Raw genomic sequence first — 24,282 nt, 5'->3', positions numbered from 1 at the left:
GCCGAGCTGGGGTTATCCACCTTGCCCAGTGCCGAGCTGGGGTTATCATGCTGGGTTGACAGTGCAGGCTCAGGGACTTGCCCTAGTTCACACGTACTGGGCCCACAGTGGAATCAAACTTCAACTCGGATCTGTGATCCCAAGCCCGGTGAAGTGAATCTGGAAACAAAAATCTGTGGGGTCGTGGTGCATCCCCAAAGTGGAAAACTATGGTACCATCAAAAGAGAATCCTGACACGCGGCAACATGGATGAGCCTTGAGGCCCTTACGCTCAGTGAAGTACGCCAGACACAAAAAGACCAAAGTGTGGGAGTCCACTTCTGCAAGGTCTCTAGCGTAGGCTGATCCACAGAGACAGGAAGCAGTGCTGGTCGCCAGAGGCTGGGGGAGGGAGGGAGTGTTTGGTGGGTCCAGAGAGTCCATTTGGGATGATACCGAAGGTCTGGAGGGGATGGTGGTGATGGCCATACAACATGGTGAATGTGCACAATGCCACTGAATTGTACCCTTAAAATGGTAAATCTTGGGTATATTGTGCCACAAGGGAAAAAACTTGGATCACATTGACTTTAGTCTTCAAGTACAAGCTCCATTTCTTTTGCTCTTTGCCTCTTTTTTCTCAACCCTTGCTGTAGAAATCGGCCCCGCTGTAGGAAACCATGTGGGTGTGAGGCATGGCCCCAGGTGCATAGAGTTCTGCAAACCGAGGGCTAAAGCAACACAATAAATCAGAATTGCCTTTAAAAGCCTCATAGTTTGCCTTCCCCGAATGAAAGCCTACACATTAATGCACTCACTCCCAGGAAAGGGAGACTCTGGAGGCCCATCCAAACCCTCAGCTGCTGCAGGCGGTGGCTTGGCCTTCCATGAGAAACGCTCTGGGCTTGAGGGGTTCCCCCTCCCCCAAGGTGGCCGCACCCCCTCACACATAGAGGCCCCCCACAACCCCCCTGCCCCCACAAAGAGAGGGTGCCGGCTTGCCCCGTGCCTGGGAGAGGCTGCGGCCAGAGTGAGGCCCCCCATCCACACACAGCTTGGAGAATGCGGGGCGCCAGGGCCCCAGGTGTTTCAGCCCAATATTTTCATAGAAAATACCAACATTAAAAACGTGGCCAGAGAAGAAGTTAAGCAAGTGTTTGTATAGTGAGTAGAAGCATTGACCAACAGCACTAATTTGGGGGACTTTGCAGCAGAATGATGCAAGCCTTCTTCAGTGCACTCCCCAGGCATGCCCCAGATTCATCTCCCTGCCTTCAAAGGCATGCCAGGGAGCTGGGGGATAAATGCAAGAGGAATTAAGAAGGAAAACAGGAGCAAAGAATAGAGGGTGGACGTGCTGAGCGAGTCTGAAGAATGGAGGGTTTGGGACTAATAGCCTGCCTTCCATCAGGTGAGCTGGAGTCTCCGGAGCCCTGTCGATGGACAGAGCCTGCCTGCGCTCTCGGGCTCCCTGAAGATTGGGGGCGTCGCCTTGAGGACTTGGTTTCAGGGAAGGTGAGATGGTGACCAGGTCCTCTCCAGAAAGGCAACGCTCCCAGAGCGCCCACGGGCTGCCGCCGTCAGAAGCACATACCGGAGGGCACGAGAGCCTCCAAGTCCCTCATCATCGCCACTGGAAAACCAGAGCAAAGCACCAACATCTTCAGAAATATGAGGGGTCAGGTGTGGTCGTGTGAAAAAGAAGAGGAGCAGAAGTATGCGCGGGCAACCCCTCTCTAGCTACTGAAAACGTGACCGCAGGCAATGTCCTAGAACTCAGCTTGCCCCAGACCAGAGATTTCTTCAGGGTACCTCCAGCTTTGGCACCGAAGGTGGAGAGGGAGAGAGTCAATGAGTTGTTCCCTAAATCATACACCCAGTGTCCTTGTCACCAGCTTAGTGCATTCTCCTTGGACTCAGACTGAGGGAGCAAGGATCTGTCAGAGGGGCCGCTGCCCAACTACATGGGGACAACGTGGCACTCTCTCTGCTAAGCCAGGCAGCTGGAGGCTCAGGGCCACAATGCCAGGGACCACCAGTTGGGAATTTGGTAACCAGGGGCCGGTGACAGTTGATATTAAGTCATAGCAGGAATAGAAGCTGTTAAGACCAGTAGTGGGGCCTCCATGTCTATTATGCAGATATGATTGGTCAGCAAGCCATATTTTATTTAAAGGTGACCTTTTATATAAAAACTAACCAAATGCCCTGCAGGTCAGGGGAGCATGCTTGAGCAACGGCTAGCTGTCAGTGTCAAACCCCCACCCGAGCTCCCCCGGGGCCACCTGATAACGGCCTCCACAATTACGGTCATAGAATGAAGGGGGTCGCCAGATGTGGGGAGCGGCTACCCTCAAACTTTTGGGTGCACCAGAAATCTTGGGGACAGGGGGCAGCCTTGGCCCCAGAGACCCTGCACTTGATCTTAGCCAAAAGGCCGAGAAGCGATGGCCCCAGAGACCCTGATTGCAGACCTTGGAATGTGCATTTTGAAGCAGCCTCCAGGGGATCCTGAAGCAGGTGTCACGGTCAACTCAGGGAAAAACACCGCTGCAATCCTGTTCAGACAGAGCTACCCTGGCGCCACGGCTTCACCAACGTACCTGCCGCTCCAGCCTCTGTTACCCCTGCTTTGTGTGGAGCCGAGCCTTCTTCCCTCAGCCCTGGGTCTAGGGCCAACTCCCCCTACTAGTTACAGCTCATGCTGCTTGTGTAGAACTCGTAATCATAATCATAATCTTCGTCGTGAACCGCTCAACTTTCCAGTGTGTTTTCTATGGGCCAGGCACATTGTTCTTGACCCAATAGATAGGGTTCCTTCAGCGATAGACTGAAAAGATGAGAGAAAAACTGCCTTTGGGGAGTTACAAATAAGTCGAGGTGCCTTCGATGCCTATCTTGGAATGCCTCCCTGCTCTCTGTTCTGGTCCCCCACCCCGATATAGGCCATGTCCCGCAGACCCCCACCAGCCCCCCTTCATCTTAGGGAGCTCCCTTCCGCAGCATGCGCCATGATGGAGCTGATTTAAATTCCTAACGTGGATGAAAATCCTGCATTTCAGAGGGAAACTTTTGATCTGTGCATTAACCCCTGCCAAGTTCCAGACTCTTTTAGCCTATTTATCTCATTCAGTTCCCTGGAGAACATTTATATTCCATTTCGCAAGACAGAAGATGGAGGCAGACAGTAATTGCCTCCTACAGTTATACAACTAGCTCGCATGGAAGCAGAACCTTAACCCAAGGCTCTGGCTCCAAGCTCAGGAGCCTTCCAGAAGCACAGCTGACTTCAATTCAAAAGCCCATCAGTTTGCTTGTCCTGACACACAGCAATAAAAGGAAGCTGGGCTAGAGAGAGAAAATAATTGAAGGGGGCTATAAGAAAATTCACTGTTGTGAAAACCTACCCAGATGACAAGCTGCTTTGGAACAACATAAAGGGGAAGACGGGTGTTTCTCACGGTGCTTTTCTCCAGAACGTTCTCTAAACATGTCTTGTTTCATTGTTACCCAAAACTGTGCAGACCAAACACCTTGCACTTGCCAAGGCGGTTGTAATTTCCAGTAAGTGTGCTTCTTTCCACAACACGACTCCGAAAATGCTACAACTATGTACTTTTCATGTTAATCAATTTTAAAAATCAGAACTGCTCATTTGTCCCGAGGCTTGCCTGATAGACAGCTAGGCAGCACGTTGTTGCCCCTCTCCTGTTTCTGTTACAGGAAAAGAGAGAACGGAGAAATCAGGGTGGGGCCGAGCCCCAGTACCCCAGTGTGGTTTTGAAGCACAGCCAAGGGCTGGCACCTCCCCAGTCCCTGCCTGCAGCCCTGGCTGAAATGCCTTTTTGAAGCACTAACAAGCTCAGGGCATTGAGAGCAAATAGACCCTCGGGAGAAGGAGCGTATACATATGGCGGCCTCTGCAGGGTCAGAGCCTCCCAACACGCGGTGGCCAGGGTGCTAGCTGGGTGTGTCATGTGCTGTCTTCTTGGGGGGCCAAGCAGGTGGGGGGGAGCCGTTCCCACATGCAAACCTTCCCATCATGCTCAGACTGACTGGGAGCAGCTAGCGCTTTTCTTCATGGCCAGTGATGTTGACCGCAAGCGAGTTGCTGCTGGCCCTGCTCGGGAGGCACCGTGGGTGCCCGGGGTTAGCTGGGAGGCAGCTCCCGGCCTGGGGGGCTCGCCGGCAGGCACACCTGCCCTGCTGAGAACAGTTTTCAACAGGAACAAGAGCTGGGAAGTCCTCTGGGTTCGCTCGGGCTGCTGCAACAAAATGCCCCGCGCTGGGTGTCTTAGGAACAACACAATCTGTTTCTCACGCTTCTGGGAGCTCAACGTCCAAAATCAAGGGGCCAGCGGGTTCGGTTCCTGGTGGGAGCTCTGTTCGGGGTTCGCAGTGGCTGCCTTCACACTGTGTCCACAGGGCAGAGCGAGGGAGACCCACGGGGCAGACAGGAAGATGGGGGGAGGGGGAAGGGGGGAGGGGAGGCCGGGAGCCTAGCCCTCTGGGATCTCTTCTTGTAAGGCCGTTAATCCCATGACTCGAGCACCCCCCTCATGGCCTAATCATCTCCCACAGGCCCTGCCTCCCAGCACCAGCACCCCAGGGAATTCGGTTTCAGCGCAAGAATTCCGGGTGGGGCACAAACAGTCCACAGAAGCTCTGGACCAGCCTCCACACATGTGATGTGCATCAGCGTCTGCTGATGTCCTTTATGAAAGGACAGGTCACTGCCCTGGGCCCACCTGAGGTTCTGGGTCCCCTGGACATGAGGCGGGGCCCAGGCCCCCTTGGACGAGAAGCCCTGGGTTAGGATCAACCCTGTGTGACCAGGACCTAGGGGCTGTCATCACAGCTCACAGATAGTTAGACCAAGAGGAGGAGGAGCCTTTGCAGAGGAAGGAGACAGGGAGAAGGTGGGGAGAGAAGCAGGGTGCATCATATACCCCCCTCAAAGCCAGACTTGTGGCTTCACAAGGCTGAAAACAACTGGGGGTTACAGAGCCCTGGAGGCGTGCCCACACTCCCATGCATGGCCTCATTCAGTCCTTGGCACCCCCGAGCGATTCCAACCTTTAATGCATTCACAGATGGGGAAATTGAGGCAGAGAGCAGTGAACTACCCTGCCCGATGTCACAACACTGGTAAATGGTGTAACTCAGAGAAAACTTCAGATGGCCTGGCCCCAGCGTTCATGCCGCGCCAACACTGGGGACGCGGGCACCGGCAGGAGCGGCAAGAGACGCAGGCGGACCCAGCACACCTCCCGAGGAAGCAGAGGGAAGGGCGGGCATGTTCCGAAGCTCGGAGTCATCTCCTAAAGACAGGAAACAAAGTTCCTGGGACTCCAGATCATGTTGGTGGCCCCATCGAGAAACTCAAAGTGGGGACCCCAGCGAAGCCATCTGTTCTACGGTTCACATCTTCCCGTAGGATTTCTCCTGAGGCTCGGCCTCGGCGCTTTGCGGCAGAATGAAGTACCCTCCACGGGAAAAACACGCGCGCAGGGCCAGGGCCAACGTCAGGATCAAAGACTGCTGCACAGGTTCCAGAGTCCGAAAGCTGGGACAATGTACACTGTTACCATCCAGAGTGGCATTTGTCTACCCACTGCGGGTGCCCGTGCCGTGAGAGTAACGGCTCCTTCATATGGTCCTTGGCTTCCGAAAATTCCAGCCAAACTCCCCCACTCCCAGCTGCTCAAAGAACAGCTTCCAAATCAAAGTTAAAAATAAAAAAAAATAGCTGCTTTTCCAATAATTTAACATCCCAGGCATTCATCCTGAGTGCCTGGGCAGGCTGGTGTTGAGCATGGTGCCGATGCAGGCTTGGAGGACTTCTTGGAGATGGCACATCTGTGAACTGCTTGTTCTACCTCCCTCTGAGGAGATGAGAACTGGGATGGCTTAGAAATGTTTGTAGCCATGTGACATTAGGGGCCTATCTAACTCCTTCTTGACAGATTTTTATCACATGCTCAGCAGCCCCTACAATTTCTGGGCAGATACAATGTGTCTCAACTATAACCCAACAGCATACAATATGGAATCACTTGATTAAAAGATAATTTTAACCATGATTTATCAAGATACATGGTAAAAACCGGCTTGTGATGCGGGACTAGAGATGAATGAAGCACCACTTGCATTAATTTGGGAAAACTGAAAAAGGAGGAACCTGAACCTGCTGGACTTCCTCCTCTGAGCACACAGCTCAGGAGAGTTTTCTCTACTCTGCTCGATCAGATCAGCAAGAGACGATCTCACTTGTCACATTAAAAATATTAAATGCTGACACAGCAGTGTTTGTTGATTGTATTATATAAAAGCGTGGTTTTGCAAGGGTTTGAAATTGTTTAAAAAACTAAAACCACCACAGATAGTTTAGGAGTCTCTGCCGTTCCATGGAATTCTCCAGGTGGGATGGGAAAGGGGTGTTCCTGTGTGTGTGTGCGCGCGCGTGTGCGTATGTGTATGTGTGTGTGTGAGAGAGAGAGAGAGAGACAGGGTGGTCAAACACAGGGGAAAGGGATAAAACTGCTCCTTTTCATCAATAAGAGCACCACTGTGTTGGGTAATTACATGTTGCATCATCTCCATGATAAACAAAAACATTTGCTTCCATTTTGGTCTAAATGAAAAGGAGCATTTTCCCTTTCCCAAACCAGCTTTGCCCCCAGCCAGTTGGCTCAGAGCCAAGGCTACTGAAGGGCTGGAGTCCCAGGGCCAGCCCGCCAGAGACCCTCTGCTGTCCCACTGCGAAAGCCAACAGTTGTAGGGACACAGACTGCAGAGCCCTGCCCCTCCTTCACTCGCTGGCCCTTCGTTTTACACACAATTTCATGGAAACCTCGCTCCAGACAGAAGCTGACCAGTGGGTTCACGGGGCTCCAAGGGACCCCCCCCGCAGAAAACCACTGCACAGAGCACAGCCCTGGAGACACAAGAATCTCCACTCAGTGGACAGGAGCCAATTCTCTTTTCCTGTAGAATCTACTAGTCCAAGGGCTGTGCATCAAACTAGTTTCAATGTACCTTCTGCCACAGAAGTGATTGCTATGGCTTTTTCTTCCTGCCCAAGACTCCAAATGCAGAGCGAATCGTTCATATACATGATTAGAGGGCCCTTGGGAAACTCTGCCCGTAGTGACAGGTGAGGGTAGGACTGCAGGTGACCATGAGCCCTCAAACAGGAGTGCTCGGGAGTCACAGAACCCAGAGCTGGCGGGGCCTTCGATTTTCTCTCCCTCGCAGACGTCTGAGTGAGCCCAGATGAGAGTCCCAGACAGGGCCTGGAGAAATGCATCCAAATGAACACAAGTACACAATTCCCCTTTGTCTGCACCGGGAAGGGACTGAGTGAGGAAAAGAGAAATTGCTTGGAATTTGTCAATCTGTGATTTTTTTTTTAAACTTCAGATCACTTCGTCTTCTTTAATTTGTAAGCCATCAACAATTTCCTTTTCCTCTCCTAGCGTCTTTCTGGATTTACCTTTAGGGAGACCAGCTGGTTACCTGTGGTGCACCTGCTGCACCCCGGGGTGTGCAGTAGAACCGAGTTCCCTCCCAGTGGCGCCTGGCTGGCTCCCCAGGGCCGCATCCGCCTGCTGGGGAGGGACCACAAGGAGCTTCCCTGGGGCTCTGCTGTTGGCATCTCCCACCCCGGCGTGCTGCCCAGGGCTCCGTACTCGGGGACAGCAAGGTGCTGGCCTCTGACCCTGCCCGAAGTCAATGCCACATCTGGCACTTGAGCTGTTTCAAATTCTCTGGGGCAAGAAGGCAGATGCGCTGAGCTAAGCGGTAAAGTGCTCCCTAAAACACAACCCATAAAATCGATGTGCTCCTCAAAACGAAAACTGCCATCTGCTGTCCTTACACATCCTCTCCTTACAAATTATGTTTCCTAAAGATGCAACTTTTGTTTTTTTTTATTGTATGTAATTCCAAATTCCAGCCAGGCAAGCTGACCCAGAAAGGCACGCTGGGGAAACCACCTTCCCTTACCCCAGAGCCTCACACACTCACCTGCTCACACTCACGGAGGCATGCACATGCCGGTACAACTCACTCACACCCGCACTCACACTCGTGCAAGTGCACCTGTGCAAACACCGACACTTGCTCGTGTGCACACACTCACGCGCACGGTTAGAAAGGCGGTCACGTGGGCAGGGAGGCCCGCTGGAACTCTCCTGCCCTGAGCGCCAGCACGCTCCTCAGAGCAATGGCTCCTTGGGTCTGCGCTGTTTCCTGACTGAGAGGCTGCAAGAGAGAAACGCTCTGAGCCCACAGAGCATTAGCGACTCGCTCCGCAGAAGAGCACAGGGACACCTGCGGGGGCGGTCGCTGGCCCAGAGGAATGTCTCCTCCCTACAACCAACCAGAGGGAACCCACCCAAGGCCACAGCGGTGGCTACTTCTCTGCCTCCTGCAGTTTCCTCTGCGTCTCTCGGAGGAGGCGCCGAAGCTTCCAGAACACGTCAGGGGCTGCTCTCCGGGGGCTGCGCGCGGTGCGCCCGGGGTCCGCGCATTCCTGCACCGCCTCCCGCAACTGCCGCTGCAGCGGGAAGGATAGGGCCGAGCTCCAGAGACTCGAGGAGAACCAGTGGCGGAATATCTTGTCACAGATGACCTGAGGGACGGCAGACGGGGCGGTTAGTGCAGGGCTGCAAACCCCCGGTGCCAGGGATGCTCTGGTCCCAAAGGTGCCTTCCCTCCCAGAACCTGAACCACTCAGCACCAGGAATGGAGTCCCGTGTCCGGCCCCGCAGCAGACGGCGAGGGCCCCGGTCACTGAAAACCCTCCGAAGAGAGAGGGGAGCAGAGAGCACTGGGCAGCCACTGCCGCAGAAGGAGTGGCCCCTCAGCCGAGTCACCACGTCGCTGAGGACTTGCTCGGCCATCAGTGGGTCACCATAACTCGCGATGACCACCGGACAGGGTTGTCATGAGGGTCCGGTGACGTGCGGGGGGAAGTCGTGGGCAAACATGATCGCATGTTGAGACACCTGGAGAAAAGACTATTCTGGAAGGGACTTTGAACGCTTTTATTTCAGGAGCAGAAGTGAAAAATTAAGCCATCATCTCGAAGCCTAGACTAACAGGGTACGAAATTCCCCCGAATCTGCAGATCTCCTTAAATCCTCCACCTAAAGGCACAGCCTGTTCCCACAGCTTTCCCAGGTCCCGCCTGCCAGGAGGGCTGCTCCCAGAGCTGCGTAATTAATGGGCTTTACTTTTCTGTGTTGCACTGTCTTGGGCTCACTGAACAGAGGCCTCAGTGTTGTAAAGCTACTTTTCATACAAGATAAGCAACTAACTTCTGTCTCCCCCTCCCTGCAAGGGCGAGGATTCTTTTTAAAAACAAATGAACTTAGTTCTGTTTTGAATTGATAATCCATGTGCAAAACTGTCCAATGTCCCCAAGGACAGACCATACATAAGTCCTAGGTCTCCATGCTGCTCCTGACCATCAGACACTCTGCTCCTGGCTCTGGGAGGCCATCCCTTCCTTGAATGTCCTTCTAGACAGAGTACACAAGCCTATACATGCATCTCCTTTCCCTTCCACTTTGCACAAAAGGCAGTCTTTTGCACACTGTTCTTCAGCTTCCATTCCCATTTAACCAAATACCAGAGAAAGCCTCCCATGTCGATTCTTACAAGGATTTCCTGTTGCTTTCATGGCTGCACCTCAAATGTGTGGGTAGATCATTGATTATTTAACTATTCCCTATTGGTGGCAATTGAGGATTATCCTAACTTTTGCTATTATGAACAATGCTGCAAGAAATATCTTTCATGTTTATCATTTTCACTTTGCGCATGTGACTAAATTTCTAGACTAGAAATTTCTGGGCCTAGAGGTATGTGCATTTTTTGTTTTAGTATCTATTGCCCAATCGACCCCATGAAAGTTGTCCTGAGATACACTCTCACAGCAATGTATGATGAGAACGCTTGTCTCCCCGACTGCTCCACCAAGACGTGTGTTGTCTTTCATTTTTGCCAACTGATGGTTTAATTTGCATTGCTCTTAGCAGTCAGGGTGAAAGTTATTTGTGCTTCCTTTCCAGTGAATCATCAAGTTGATATCCTTTGTTCACATTTCCATCAGATTGTTGGCCTTTTTCATATTAATTCGCAGATACTCTTTATATCGTAAGGACATCCCCTCGCTTTGGTTGGCTCCCTGGAGAGCGGACTCTAAGAGGGAGGTTTGCAGGCAAGGATTTATTGAGGTGCGTTCCTGGGAACCAAGCCTCCATGGACCTGAGGGAGAAGGAAATCTTCCGGTGTCCCTTACTGAGGCTGGAGACTGGGCTTCACGTGTGCCCCAGCTCCCACTGACCCATCCCTGGATGCTGCCCCTGACACTTGGAGTAGCCACGGCAAAGAAGCTCCAGTGGGGAAGGACAATCCCGGGGGACACTCTCTGAACCTCGGCAGCAGCTGGTGCATGAGGACCGCCTTTGTCTCCTGCTCTCTTGATCTGTACCAGCATTTGCAAAGTTTGCCCATTTTCTCATTTAACTGTTAAATTTTGCTCTTATTTGGGGGGGATTTTGTTTTGTTTTGTTTCCACTATATGGATTTTTTTCAAGATAGTGAAATCTGTCACATGTTCTTCCTATGGCCTCTGAGCTGTGTTCCATACTCAGAAAGGCCTTCCTTACTCTCAGGTAGTATTTTAAACTCTCCCAGTTTTTCTCTGGTACACTTAGGATCCTTTTTTTTTTTTTTTTTTTTTTTTTTTTTTTATTTTTTGACTCCTTTTTATTTTTTTTTTTTTTTTTTGAGTAAATACTTGAGCCCTCTGGAATTCAGTTTAGTCAGGAGTGAAATAGGAGCTACCCGGCTGACCGGCACCATTCATGCATACCCCAGCTACCTTCTGCTGCCCGAGAGCTACCTGTCGTTACATCTAGCTCTGAAATTTAAAAAAAAAAAAAAAATTCTATTCCTTTGCTCTGTCAGTTGGGGCAGGGATTATTTTTCTTTTGAGTAAAATTTTAAGTTAGAAAAGGAATACGTTAGGAAGCGATGGGGAGCCCAGCAATGGCGTCTGCTGGCCGCTCCATCCAGGAGACCCCCATGGGGTCATTTGGCCAACAGCCCCATGGGCCAGACGACACTGCCTCTCACTGTACCTGTCCCCACTGAGCACATCGAGCCCAGGTGGCATGGAAGGGGTGACCTGGGCCACATGAGCGGGTGCACTGTGCAGAGGGCAGTGGCGGCCCCAGAGAACAATGTCCCTCAGCCCACGCGGCGGCAGCCGCCTACCTGCAGGTTGCTGTTGACTCTTTCTGCTCCACACTTCTTGACGCGCAAGTCACACTTTGAGAAACAGTCGAAGAAATTGCAGTCTTCATCTCCCGTGCAGTTCTGCTCGAGAATTTCCCTCATTTTAGGTTCAAAAAAGGCCATGTCCACATCAATGGCCACCACCTGTAACCAACACAGCACATGGCCATCAAAGGATGCCGGGGCTCAGTGACCTGGCAGCCAGGGCACCTCCGTTCCCTGTTTGCAGTGCAGGCGCCTGCTGGTTGTGGGATCACAGAACTCTGCCTGCCAGAAAGAGGAGCCAGGCTGAGCTGGGGCGGCGCCTGCTTTATTCACAGAAGCACCAGGCATTGACCATATTGAGAGGCTTTCACTGCAAAAAGGACTTTTGCTGTCAATGGCGAAAGCCTGGGATTTGGAACTATAACTAGAAGTATCATTTTTCAACTTTAAACACTTTTTCAGCTTTAAAAGTAGGATCTCTGAGGGGTGCCTGGGTGGCTCAGTCATTTAAGGGTCCGACGCTTGTTCAGTTCGTGATCTCGGGGTCCTGGGATCGAGCCCTGGGTCCGGCTCCACACTCAGTGCACAGTCTGCTTGAGGATTCTCTCTCCCTCTGCCCTTCCCCCCACGCACTCTCTCTCTCTCTCTCTCTCAAATGAATAAACAAACCTTAAAAAAAAAAAAGCAGATTCTCTGAAATGTCTTAAAAATAAATGAATTCCCCTCCCATTGCTGTATCACTTTGGCCTCTGGCCTTTAAGGACCAGCATTATAAATGCTGTGAGACCCAGATAATTTATCCCCATGAATATCAACAACAAAGAAACTGAACTCCCGGGGCAGGTCTATGGGTATGAGGGTGTAATTGGGTGGGCAGGACCTGCGCTGTCTACTTATGGCAAAGCTGTGACCCGAGTCAACTGGCTTCCTACTGATGCTCGGATGGACGTGTGGTTGTGAAAGACAGCATCAACCCTCCCGCGTTAGGGCTGGTGCGTATGGACCCTGATCCAACAGCATCAAATACTAAATGTCGCCGTCAGCAGGAGCCCACGATTGACCCCCCGGAATTTCAGATTTATCTTCTTGGCTTCAAACCAAATAGGCTTCAAACCAGAAAAAAGGAAGAACATCTACATTATAAGGATTTTCCACCACCACCTGAATTTAAAAAATAAAAAAAGATGATCTCAAACTTGATAAAACCTGGAGTCTGCCCAAATCAAGCAGTTCATAGCTTCAAGGTATTAAAAAAGCTCTTGGAAGACTTGATGAATTTGATGGAGTCTGTGGCATCTCACAAGCCTTCACAGGCCATCCTCCAAACACGAGCCCTTCCTTCTGCCTTTGGTAGCATCTCAACAAGGTCTCATTGGCTGGGGTCCATTTCCTCTGCAACTCACAGTGTTAGAAGCTACATTCCCTGGTTTGGATTTTTGTTGTTCACTCAGGGGTGATGCCAGAGGCAGTAAACTTCCTTGGGGGATGATTCAGTAAAACAGAAGAGGGAAAATAGTTTCTTTCAAAATATATGGAGAATAATGAACATAAAGAACAGGGAACTTTTCCCTACTTAGGAGCTTTGCCTAATTACTAATTCAGGCACAGCAAACAGATATTACAATTTTAATCAATTTTTCCTGTCTCATTATTTAGCCAAAAGAAATAGCTAATTTCGCTATTTAACCTAGCTAATACACTAAAAATATATTAGGCTGTGCTCATGAATCTATTGTCTTCACAATTTATTATCAGGACCACAGGGCCTCCCTCCTTTCTATACTTTTTGGCAATCTCCCCAGCCTCCCCTGGGCCCCTACGTACACTTTCAGCTCCTTGTGACTTCTCGCTCCCATTCCGATTGTTCCCTTCTCATCCGTCTCCCAGGGAGAGCCAGATTTATTTTTTAATTCTTAGTGTATAGTGCAGAATGGATTACAGCTTTTGTAAGCCTAACTCCACACACCTAAAATAAGAACAGCAACCAAGCCAACAGAAAGAACTGCATACAGCTTCTTTAATCGTTATCAGGAGAATCCTAACCCTCTTCCTGCATGGAATGACGTAACTCGCATCTTCATCAAACTTCACCCCGGCATCAGACTAGAAAGGGTTGATGAGAATTGTTTCATTCCCCACTGAACAGTGTGGCTCTCAAGTAGGACACACATCTGTTTGAAAGGAGCGCTTGTTAGCAACGGTTTGGAGGTATGAAGCAATGGTGTTTCCCATTTGTTCCTTTGCAACCACTAGATGAATTCTCAGGACCTATAAGTGGGGCCCTGGAGAGAAGGAATGACTGCAAGTCACCACATCCCACCCCCAGAGTGTCGGACCCAGCAGGTCTTGGGGGGAAGGCAGAAAATCGGAATTTCTAACAAGTTCTCTGGTGATGCTGACACCGCTGGGTTTCATTTAAAGTTGTGAAATCATAGGTAAAGTTAACAAACTCAGTGTCTGTAAGGAGGTCAGTAATGCCAGGGTTAGCCAAGGGGGACCCCCGTCCTCCCTCCCCGTTCTCCTTCGAGAAGAGAAGAGTGCAGGCAGAGGCAAGGGCCTGTGTGCCCCAGCATAGCCCACAGGGCACAATCTGGGACCAGGTCAAAAAGTGCAGCCATTATTTCATTGAACAAATATTTCGTGCCTATCATGCACAAGATGCTGGAAGGCACAACTCTAGTGCAGTGCACAAGCCAGCAACGTGCCACGTTTCCCTTTCCCCGGGGAAGACTGGTCAGCTCCCCCTCCTTCCTACAGCCTTTCCTGGGAACCCAGCCGAGGTAGCGTCGCAGTTCCCTCAAGTGTTACTGACCCTGTGGGGTTCCGCTTGCTGACACTCCATAATACTTGCTGGATGAAGAATCGGGTGTCAGATGAGCACTGGCCCCCTAACCGCCAAAGCCAGTGGTGTGAGTGGACGCGCCACACCTCCTTTCCCAGGGCCGTGGGGTGCCTGGTTTCCCAGGACTTCACTGAGAAAGAGAACGGTGGTCCTTCATGTCCATTACATAAACTTTCTGCTCATGAATTAGGGAAGCTTGGCCAGGATTTCACCTCCAAAAAATATGCTGGCAGAGTTCTGGGGTGTCCCTCCCCTTCACAGCTCAGACCATGTCTAGAGGTCTTGTGGAGCTCAGGATATTGCAGACGGAGCTGAACGCCTCCAGAGCTCACCACCCAGAGTGCAGACCCTCCGGGAACCTCCCAGAACCTTCTGGAACCTCTCAGCTCTTTCCCTTCCACACTTGGAGCCACCCCCAGCTTATCAATCCCTCTGGGGCAGCCAGGGACAAGGAAGGCATTAGGACAAAGTAGTTTGGGCAAGTTGCCACAATGTTCCTCACAGTGACAAAGGACTTGACTGGAGAAGGGGTTTACATGGGGGCACACTTAGTTTTCCAGATTTCAGGCTGTTTTAAGCAGGCATTCCTATGCTACCTGCCGTGGAAGTCCTTGGCTGGCAGTAAGAGAGCCCTCTTTTTGTCCCTTTATGTTTTTAACCAGGAGGAAGAGCACCCTTCTGCCATGAGCCAGCACCCTCAATGAGCAGCCCCCTGGTGTGGCCGAAGTCAGGTTGGCCTCACTCGCCAGCACTCAGGTACCAGCTGACTTGGTGCAGCCTGGGAGGGGAGCACCAGGGCACAGCCCCCTCCCACTGCCCACCCCACACCCACACCTACTTGTTCTCAAGCGGTCCCAGCACTTGTCTCAGCACAGGGGAAGGACACCTGTGTTCAGGCACCCGGGTCACCACAGCATTAATCTGACGCTCGGGCTGAGCCTCGCTGGGGGGAAGCGGGAGGGGGTTATCTTACAATAAAACACCGAGGTCCCTCTTGCTGCTTCTCCAGCACGTTTGATTCTTTGCACACCTGCATTGCCCGGAGTGGGAGACGGACTTCATCTACCCTCTACAGAGTGGCGCAGAGGCAGACACTCCGCGTGGGCAGGGCTTTCCCCTGGAGAAGGCACCAGAATTCTAGCTGTCCCTCTAGAAGTCTCACCCATGGAGGGGAGACTAACTAGAACCGCTCCAAGAAGGAAGTATCAGGAAAAGCCTGACACTATCACACAGCATGGGCGGTGTGAAAACAGCATCCTCCAACTAGCCGTGGCACGAAAGCCCCCAAGGCCACCCTTCTTTGTCATCTGCTGTGGCTCCTCGTCTCCTGAGCATTGTTTTCTGCACTCAGCAGGCACTGACTTTCTAATTAGGTCTAAGGAGCTGCTCAGATGCTTTGGAGAAACCAGAAGAGCCACGAGGGAGGACAGACCTGCTGTGGGTGCCTTCATTATCATCTCCCATCCAGGGAGGTGCACGATGCCTGTGTTCCTCAAATTCTCTCATTCACACCCCAAAGGAGGTGCTCCGGCAGGTCCGGCTTGCCCAGGCCGGAAGCTTGCACAAGGTTGCAGTGGCCCCTCCAGATTTCAGAAACCCTCTCCTAGATCCTCTGCCCCCGCCGCCCGCCGTGACACGCACGCCCTCCCCATGCCACTCACCGTGAAGTCACTCCTGATGGCAAAGTTTTCAGGCTTGACGTCGCAGAGATGGAGGCGGTGAGAGAAGTCGTCCTCGAAATGGCTCACCATGTCCAGGAAGCTGAGCGCCATGTCGCTGACGGCCTTGGCCTGGCCCCGGCCGCCCCGGGGGGCCCCCGTGGCCCCGTCAAGGGGGAAGAGGGCCCGGTGGCGGGGGCTGCCGGCGGCCAGGTACTCCACCGCGTAGAAGTGGCCACAGGAGCCCAGCACGGGCAGGGCGTGCCGGCTCAGGTCCTGCAGCAGGCTGAAGAGGACGAACTCCTCCTGCTGCAGCAGGGACCACAGGCTGGCTAGCTGGCCCCGCCAGCGAGGGCCGCGCCTCCCCGGCCACAGCGGCCCCAGGCTGCCGCCCGACAGCTCCAGGCCCAGGGCGTTCTTGACCTCGCCGGCCACCAGCAGGAGCAGCTCTGCCTCGGGGAAGTCCTGGCCGCCCTCGTCGGCCGCGTCCTGCAGCAGAGCGAGCGGCTGGAAGCTGGAGAAGGCCTCCTCCTTGGACTTGAGGATGATGGGCCGGCCACGCCAGTCGGCCTGCAGCACCTTCTTGCCCCTCTCGTAGTACAAACAGCGCTGGTACAGCAGCTTCTCCCCCACGCACAGGTCCTCACAGAGGTCTCCCACCAGCACCCCGCCCTCGTACTCCCGGCACTGCAAGGAAGGGGACAGTCAGTCACAAGGCGGGAGCGACCCTGAGGTCGCTGGGCGGGGGCAGGGAAAGGGGCCAGTGGGTCCCTGCGCGCGGATGCTTTGATCAGCTGTTGGGAGAAACCTCACAAACGTGAACCACGCAGGCTATTTGGGTCAGTGGGTAATTCACTGAAAGAGCTAAAACAGTGTCTCGTATTTATTACATTATTCACCCAGGCCCAGGTCTTCAGAGTCCGGACACCAGAGGTGAGACACGGGTTCCCCCCCGCCCCGCACCACCGCGCCCCCTTCCAGCCACGTGCTGCTGGGAAAAGCCTTTCACCCGCTGGTGACCGTTCCGTCAGCTGTCAGAGACAGGGCTGTCCGGGCCAGAGGTTCTCGACGCTGGCCACACGTGCAGGTCGCCCTGGGGAGCTTTGAACACCACCATCCAAGAATGGCTAAGTCAGATCTCGGAAGGGGGCGTCCCCAGCGAGCATCACCTGGTGCAGGCCAGCCACAGTGACCACCCTCCCAGCAGTTCCCTCGGCCCGCTTCTGTGACACCAAGTGGTGCCGCCTCTAAGGCCAGCAAGTCTGGAAGGGCGACAGGGCTCGGAGGGGCACCCTCAGGAAAGATGAGTCAGAGGAGGCCCCGTGGCTGGCCGTGCCAGCAGGACTGGAGACAGGCGCATCAGAGACTGGCCCTCCAACAACGGCCAGGTACGTAATTACAGGCTCTTCAGAGCCTCGGGTCCTTTCATGCTGGTCAGCTTTGCATTACAAGCAGCTCAAAGTCAGACAATGTACTTCCAATGCCTGGATATAGGAACAATTCCAAAATCCCAAAAGCTCTGAAAACTACAACATTTGTGACTCAATGAGCCTCACCTGGTACTAAACCCCAACTGAAGAGTTGTGCGGCTAATTATAGTCTGAGTGTATTCGACTTGGTGTGAATTTCCATACATTGTGCTGCAGAATTATTCATTGGTTTCATTACTGGTTCTGCTTCATATGCAAAATACAAGGTATATGATCCATATTATTTTTCTAATGCCCAAAAAAGTGTGACTTCAAAAACATGCCTGGCCCCAAAGTGTTAGATAAAGGATGGTGGACCTTTATAAATACTCTAGTTTAATTGTTCAAAGCACGCATTACCCGAATGCTTATTAAAAAGAAATATTCCCAGTTCTTAAAACAAGTCTCTGAATTTTCGGGACCATTTCAGGCAGTAGCTGGACAAGAGCCTGAAAGACCCAGGCCATGTCGTCTGACCTGATCCTGGGGCTCTCTGCTGAAGGAGGCTCCTGGGAGCCATTTCTCCTTTGTGGGCTTTCGATCTTAGTGTATCACCTTGGGTAGTGAGTGTGTCAAACTCGCCAAGCACAAGGATGCAAGTGACGGAGACCTGTGCCTGGTCATGAATCTGCCCCCAGAGCTTGGGGGTGCCAAGCTTGGCTGCTTTTTTGTCTTTGGAAAACAGACACCCGTGATGACGTTGTGTTAACAACTGTGTTAAACACACTTGATGCTGTGCTCATCTTGCAATTTAACATAACACACGCTGGTAAAATGCCATCCTCTTAATTCCATGGCTTGGGGCCAAGAAACGAGTGTTGAAAGGATCAGGACCCTTTGAGTCACTCACTCTCTGCTTAGAATCGCTTCCATATCACCCCTTGTAAGTCACAGCCACTGACTCGGGCTGCCCCAGACCTCTCAGGATATTCTCAGAGGGGAGGTGGGAATGAAAGGGTGAAGTGTTCTAGACAACCAGGAGCAAAAGTTATGCATGATGGAAATAACGTGGGCCATTCGTTTTACTTGTTGCTGTTTTTTCCCCTACGCTATCTGGTATTTACAGAGTTTCACATTTCTTTAGTAAACGTCCTTATAAAGTCCCAAAATTCCTTTAAGTTGATACCCAAAATTATTTGATTCAATTCCATAAATATCTTTGGAATGTTGTCACATTTAGAATTGAATCAAAAGTGCTTCTGTATGAAGCACAGAACAGGAAAAGAAAAGCAGGTGACAGAAACGGTCTGGTGGGAGGGGTGAGTCCTGAGCTGAGAGCTTCAGAATTCTGGGAGAAGCCAGAGAGAAGGGTGGAGGGCGACAGAGTCCAGCGTGCTTTGGGTGGCAAGTGTGGAGGGCTTCCACTATGAAGGCCCAGGGCCTTTACTTTCATCCCGAGCTGCGGCCAAAACTGCCACTGGCCAGGAGAGACACCTGTGGGCCAAGGAGACCGCTCCACTCCTCTGGGACTGGGAATGGCCATGGGCAAGGCCTTGCTGCTCCAGCCACACGAGGCCACCCTCAGATCAACAATGCCACTCTCCCGACTTCACCCAGCTGCATGTGAGCTGAGCCCCTATCCAACTACAGGTACCAGGCTCAGGAGTTCACATTACGGAGGTAGCTGCTTTCCAAACTCATAAATGAGAGCAGAGGATGATCTGTACAGGATAGGTACACTGCCAGGCTTGGCTCTGGGGCAGACTGGGTTTGCCTCCTGGCTCTGCCCCGGACCAGCTGGTGGCTTGTTTCCAAGTCTATAGCATGGGATGCTGATACAGTGTCACAGGAGCCCTGTGAAGGTCAACCAAGGTCACAGGTGCAGAGGACCCATGGTCTCAGTGAATGCTACTTCTCTCCCACCCTCTCCAGCCCTGGTCATTGGGGGGGGGGGGGGGGGGGGGGGGGGGGGGGGTGGAGAGGGAGGCTTCTTCCCGGAGAGATGTGCCTGAGCTCAATTTTGAAAGCCTAATTGCAGCGTGCCTAGCAGAGAAGGAGAGAGGGGGCAGTTCCATTGCAGGAAATAAGCTGTGCAAAGAGCCAGAGTTGCAAAGTAGTGTGTTCAGAGAACCAGATACAATTCAGGGGCGTGGAGAGAAAAGTTAGTGCAAGCACTTGTGTGTCACGGACCGGGCTGTCCTATGAAAAGATGCCATGTCTGACCAGACAAAAATGCTTCTACCCTGCAAGGGCCAGATCAACCTTCCACGGGTGGGGAGGGGGTGGGGAGCTAGCCCCGCTGCCCCTGGGAAGCTTCATCTCCGTCCTCAGCGCCCAGCTCCCAATCCACCAGACTCACTGGCACATCCTCTCTCCTACGGACTCCCCACAGCACAGTGTTTTCTACAAAACTACCCTGCATTGATGAAGTCGAGTTCAAATCAAATTAAAATCTATGCAATTTTGCCCCTGCAAATTTGGACGGCCATTCCAAACAGGAGTTACAAGACATTTTGAACAATGGTATAATGATCGAATTTGGCATAGAGCCTATCAGTTTTGGAGGGGAGCATTATTTGGGGCTGTTTTCCTGAGGCTTACCACATTGGGGTAGAAGTGTGCCTCCTGGAGGGCTGACAGCTTCGGGGGCTGCAGTGTCGAGCATCAGAAAGGCCAGGAAGTGGAGCGAGGTGCCCAGGACCCCAGAGGGCCTCCAGCTACCATAGGGGAGGTCTTGGGTTTATGACCTAACTTATGGTACCCCCGTCACCTCGTTCATCTTAGGAGATAGTTGACACTAGAACAGGGTGTGCACAGTGTGGTTATAACAGAGTTGCTCTTCATCATCATCCTTTAGGATGATGTGTTTTTGGCATTTTGGGTCCGTACTCTCTTACAGAGACCGTAAAATTCATGCGCCAGGGCTCTGCTGCCTACCAGCGCTAAAGTGAGTCTGCACAATCCTTTGGCAGGTCTGTGCCTCCTAAACCCGGAGAACAATTAACCTAGCATTGAAACACGAGTGAACTTAAAGGGCAATTTACAAGTTTATGAGCTCATTAAAAACTGCCATCATGTGAGAGGAAATAGTGAAATTATTTTATGAGCAGCATGTCCTACTGAAGTAGCTATGTTTTAACTCAATAAAAGTGGTTTGTTCACTTGAGCTCAGTGTTTAAAGTCACTTTTCTCTGAAAACGAGGGGGTGCTGCCAGCATGAACACAGGTAAACTTCTGTACCCAAATGTGAGTACACACAAAATCCACAGGTATCACATTTTAAAATAAACTGAAAAAAAAAAACAAAACAAAACAATCAAGTAAACAAAGTCTCCTTACCATTGACAGGCATTTTTTAATTACTTAAACTCACAGTGGATTTGTGTTTCTAGACTTATGGGCATCCATACAAACGCATGTTCCCAGAATTCTCAGTTCTGGTAGGAATGTCTTAGCCGTTGTTGCTTAGAATCTCTCCAGCTCGGATCATGGTTCTCAGGCAAAAACAAAACCTGTCCACTGAGTCTGAGAAACTGCTGATGGGGTCTCAGAGGTCATGCCTGAAGGCTGGGTTTTCTTTTGTGTATTTGTTTTTGTTTTTAAGGAGCATGAAGTCTCTACGTGGTTAGCAACAGAGCATACGATAGAACTCCTTCCCTGAGCAGTTGGCTGTGCATTGCAGAATCTCAGAGCATTTAGCTTGTCTACTGTGCAACCTCTCTTGACCCCTGGATGGCTCAGAAGATACACATTACAAACACGGCCAGAGCACTCGGGAAAACAGAGACATTCCCTGCTATAAAATCTTTCTGGATGCTGTAGTCCCACTGGGACCATGGGTTTCTACCACAGCAAAGAAAGTTAAGCCTGCCCTATGAAAAAGCAATTTCTACTGTAGGCAACTAAATTAAGTCACATCAAGAGCTAAAGAGCCAAAAGGGAGTTAAGCCTTCTGAATAACAGAGCCCGTGGGAATATTTTTGAGATGCCTTGAAAATGATATGCTACGGAAGGATGAAGAATATCCAGTTGTTACTCAGGGCTTTCGTTATCGGGGAAGCCACTGATTGTCATGGAGTTTCTACTATCACACTGCACAGAGTCCCATACTGTCTCCAGGACACAATGAGTGCGTGAATCAGGGTAAGTTACTTTACGTCCCAGAGCTCAGTTTTGCCATCTGTGAAGTGAGGGGAGTACAGGTTATCGAAGGGCTGAAGTGAACTAATACGCAGAAAGCTACTTAGCCCAGGGCCTGTCCACAGCAAGCACAGTGGGCGCCCACAGCACGTATCTCTCTGCTGTCATGTGCAATGCTCTGCCCGTGGAACGGGGAGCCAGGCTTGGTGACGCTCACCAGCCTGGGATAGCCCGGGACACAGCTCACTAGAAAAGAAGGGCTCTAGAAACCTCAGAGAAGTTGAAGAGGGCTTACAGATGTCTTGATTATGAGATGTGCTGAAAAGCCATGGTCCAGAGGAGCACAGTGGTCTGACTCAAAAACCTCCAAAGCTAGAGGACCCAGGGCTCAACTCCTTGGAACAATTCCAGTTGGCTCTTCCAACTCTCCCCCAGTCCAGGGCCATGAAGTGCACTGAGCTCCCTGGGCAGGAGGGGTGCCGCCTGAGGGTGCCAGCCAGCCGGATTCCCAGCTCCCTGAGCTCTGCACCTTTGTCTACAGACCCCTCCACAGGCCAGCAATGGCACCTGCCACACTGGCGGCCTGGGACCCCAGCAGGGGTGCAGGACTCCCCAGGCTCTGCCAGGGAGGCAGAGGGCTCCCTCTGGCTCAGCTGCAGTGCACTCCTTCTGTGCTTGGTGTTCCGAGGGAAAGCTAATGAGGGTCTGGAGAGCAGTCAGAAAAATAACAGCCAGTTTTCTTATTAAGGACAAAAGCCAGGCAGAATGAATTGAAAGTGCCCGGGACCCTAGAGACAGAGGGTCGATTCAGCCCGAGTCCTGGGCGGCCACCATGCCAGGCTCTGCGTGGCAGCCAGGTCCCAGCAGAGTCTGGGTTGTGGAGACCGCGGGGCTGTTCAAGCCCCGTTCGAGTTCAGAGTGTCCTGGGGCACAGGGAGCCAGGGTGCTGGGTGGGACTAACACCCACAAATTCAGAACAGAGAAGGTAGAAGGGGAGGAGGCAAGGAGAGAGGGAGAGAAAGGCAAGCCCTGAGCACAGGTGAGAAATAATGGCCTCGAACAGGGCGCCCAGATGATGCTCCCCGAAAAATCAGTTCACTGAGACAACATCAGATGACCTTCGGGAAGACAGACAAAGGCAGTATTTCAAATTGTTCTTTGGGCAGTAGGCAAGATGGGGAGCCTTCAGAAGCAGAGCCCATATCTTCAGCTTCATGTCAGACTAAAAACAACCCCAGCTGGCTGCCATTAGAGATATATTGGTAGAACCTCTAACCAGAATTGGTTTTAATTTATGAGCTGGCATGCTGGGAAAATTATGATTAGCAATTACCTAAATTATATTAGGCCATAAGTCCATTAGTCCTTTTCCCACTTAACCAAAGATAAATAAGTGAAAACAGCATTTTTATTTTAATGAAAAAGATGATTGCATTATTTTTGTAAACAGGTATTCCATCCTGGAAAAAAACCTCTTTTTGTTCATTAAAATTCGTCAATCAGTCCCCCCAAAACAGGTGAAATAAGCCTTGTAGAAGGAATTTGTATATGGGTTACTGAGAAAGTTGATGAGTTGTAAGTTAAAGAAAACTTGATAGAACTTCAGTGTAACAGCCCATATAGATGACTGATAATACGTGATTGAGAGGATGGAGGGAATCGTTGATGAGGGTCTCACATTATGATCAATCCAGATCAGACTCAATTAAGGAATATGATTTGCGTTCGTATGTTTCAGTCCTTTAATTTTTCCAATCTCACTTAAATTTTTTTTTTAACTTTTAGGCTATGAAAATTTGAAAACCTACAATCTCAAAAACCCCGCCCATATGTAAGCAATTGGACTGTAAACTTCCCATGCGTTTTTTGAAGATTTCTTATAGAAAATAGATCAGCTTTCACAGCAAACGCTCAGCTAGATGGTCACTGTATTAGGAAGTGAATAAACACGTAAGAAACCAAAGGGGCAGTTTTTGCCCGCTGTCTTCACCTTTTCGGCTTTCCTTTAGGGGATTCCTACCTCTTTCCAAGTCTTCCTAACCCCCATAATCTTCCGGACCAAACGGAGAGACTGAGAGCCGCCAACGTTTGGAATGAACGGATGAGCATCTGGGGCCCAGGGCACACAGCAGCCTGCCCAGCCCAGCTAGGACCACTCAGGCCCACGCCTGTTCGGAGACCGCTGTCTTGACCCCAGGACAGGGGTCTGCGGGGGTCCGCTCCCCTGGGCGCACTCTGCCTGGGGGCCCACAAACCGCGCCCGCGAGAGCCGCGGCTTTGGGGCGCAGGGAGTCAGGGGCCCTACCAGCCGTCTGCGTTGGGCTTGGCGAGATGCACCCAGGTTGGCATCATAGAACGGCCGCTGAGCGAGAGAACCCGAGAAGCAGAGGCGTGGTCCCCGCCCGCCCCGAGCCCCAACACCGGCCCGCGCCGTCGCCAGCGCCCCGAGCCCGGCCGCCCCACACGGGATGCGGGCACGGAGGGGCTGTCGGGAGACTCGGCGCAGACCTGCGAACTTTCCAAGGGCGGGCTCAGGGGCGGCAGGAGAGCCGTTTGGCAGGAACTCTATCTTGGGACAAAGGACCAATTTTGACGAAAGGAGGGAGACTCCTCCGCGCGCCCACAGACTCCCGGGCAGAGGCGGGTTGTACGCACCGGGCATTCCATTCACCGTGTCGGGACCCCCGCCCCCCGGGTGCCACGACCGCGCCCGACTCCCCCGCTCCCGGGGCCCGCGGAGGGTGTCCCACCCCAGGCCCCCAGGGAGCGCGGCGCGGGACAGTGCAGCGGCGGGACCTACCAGCGCGGCCAGGATGCGGCGGCTCTTCTCGTCGGTGCAGCGCTCCGAGAGGACGCCCGGGTGCGCGCGGAGCAGCAGCGCTGCCGCCAGCACCCAGCCCGCCGTCCACGCCGCGCAGGCCAGCAGCGCTCGCCGCCCGCGCCGCCCGCACCGCCCGC

At 52.1% G+C, this 24,282-nt stretch overlaps 1 protein-coding gene across 1 annotated transcript in view; it reads right to left on the bottom strand.

Moving 5' to 3' along the window:
* Positions 1–7,925: 7,925 nt before the first annotated feature.
* The window catches only part of DIPK1C (divergent protein kinase domain 1C), a 17,092-nt gene continuing 735 nt past the window's right edge, over positions 7,926–24,282 (bottom strand). Inside the window, exons 2-5 of the mRNA XM_073898541.1 lie at positions 24,125–24,252; positions 15,779–16,462; positions 11,270–11,434; positions 7,926–8,615 (exon numbers count right to left, since the gene is read on the bottom strand). Coding sequence (XP_073754642.1) covers positions 8,397–8,615; positions 11,270–11,434; positions 15,779–16,462; positions 24,125–24,252 — 1,196 coding nt within the window. The 3' untranslated portion in view covers positions 7,926–8,396. The remainder of the gene's footprint in view (positions 8,616–11,269; positions 11,435–15,778; positions 16,463–24,124; positions 24,253–24,282) is intronic.

The sequence above is a fragment of the Callorhinus ursinus genome, unplaced genomic scaffold (genome assembly GCF_003265705.2).
Source record: "Callorhinus ursinus isolate GAN/ISIS: 27379988/994484 unplaced genomic scaffold, GSC_fseal_2.0 scaffold11, whole genome shotgun sequence".
Classification (NCBI taxonomy): domain Eukaryota; kingdom Metazoa; phylum Chordata; class Mammalia; order Carnivora; family Otariidae; genus Callorhinus; species Callorhinus ursinus.
Note: the sequence above shows the minus strand (reverse complement) of the source record. Positions and strands in the feature narration are given on the sequence as shown.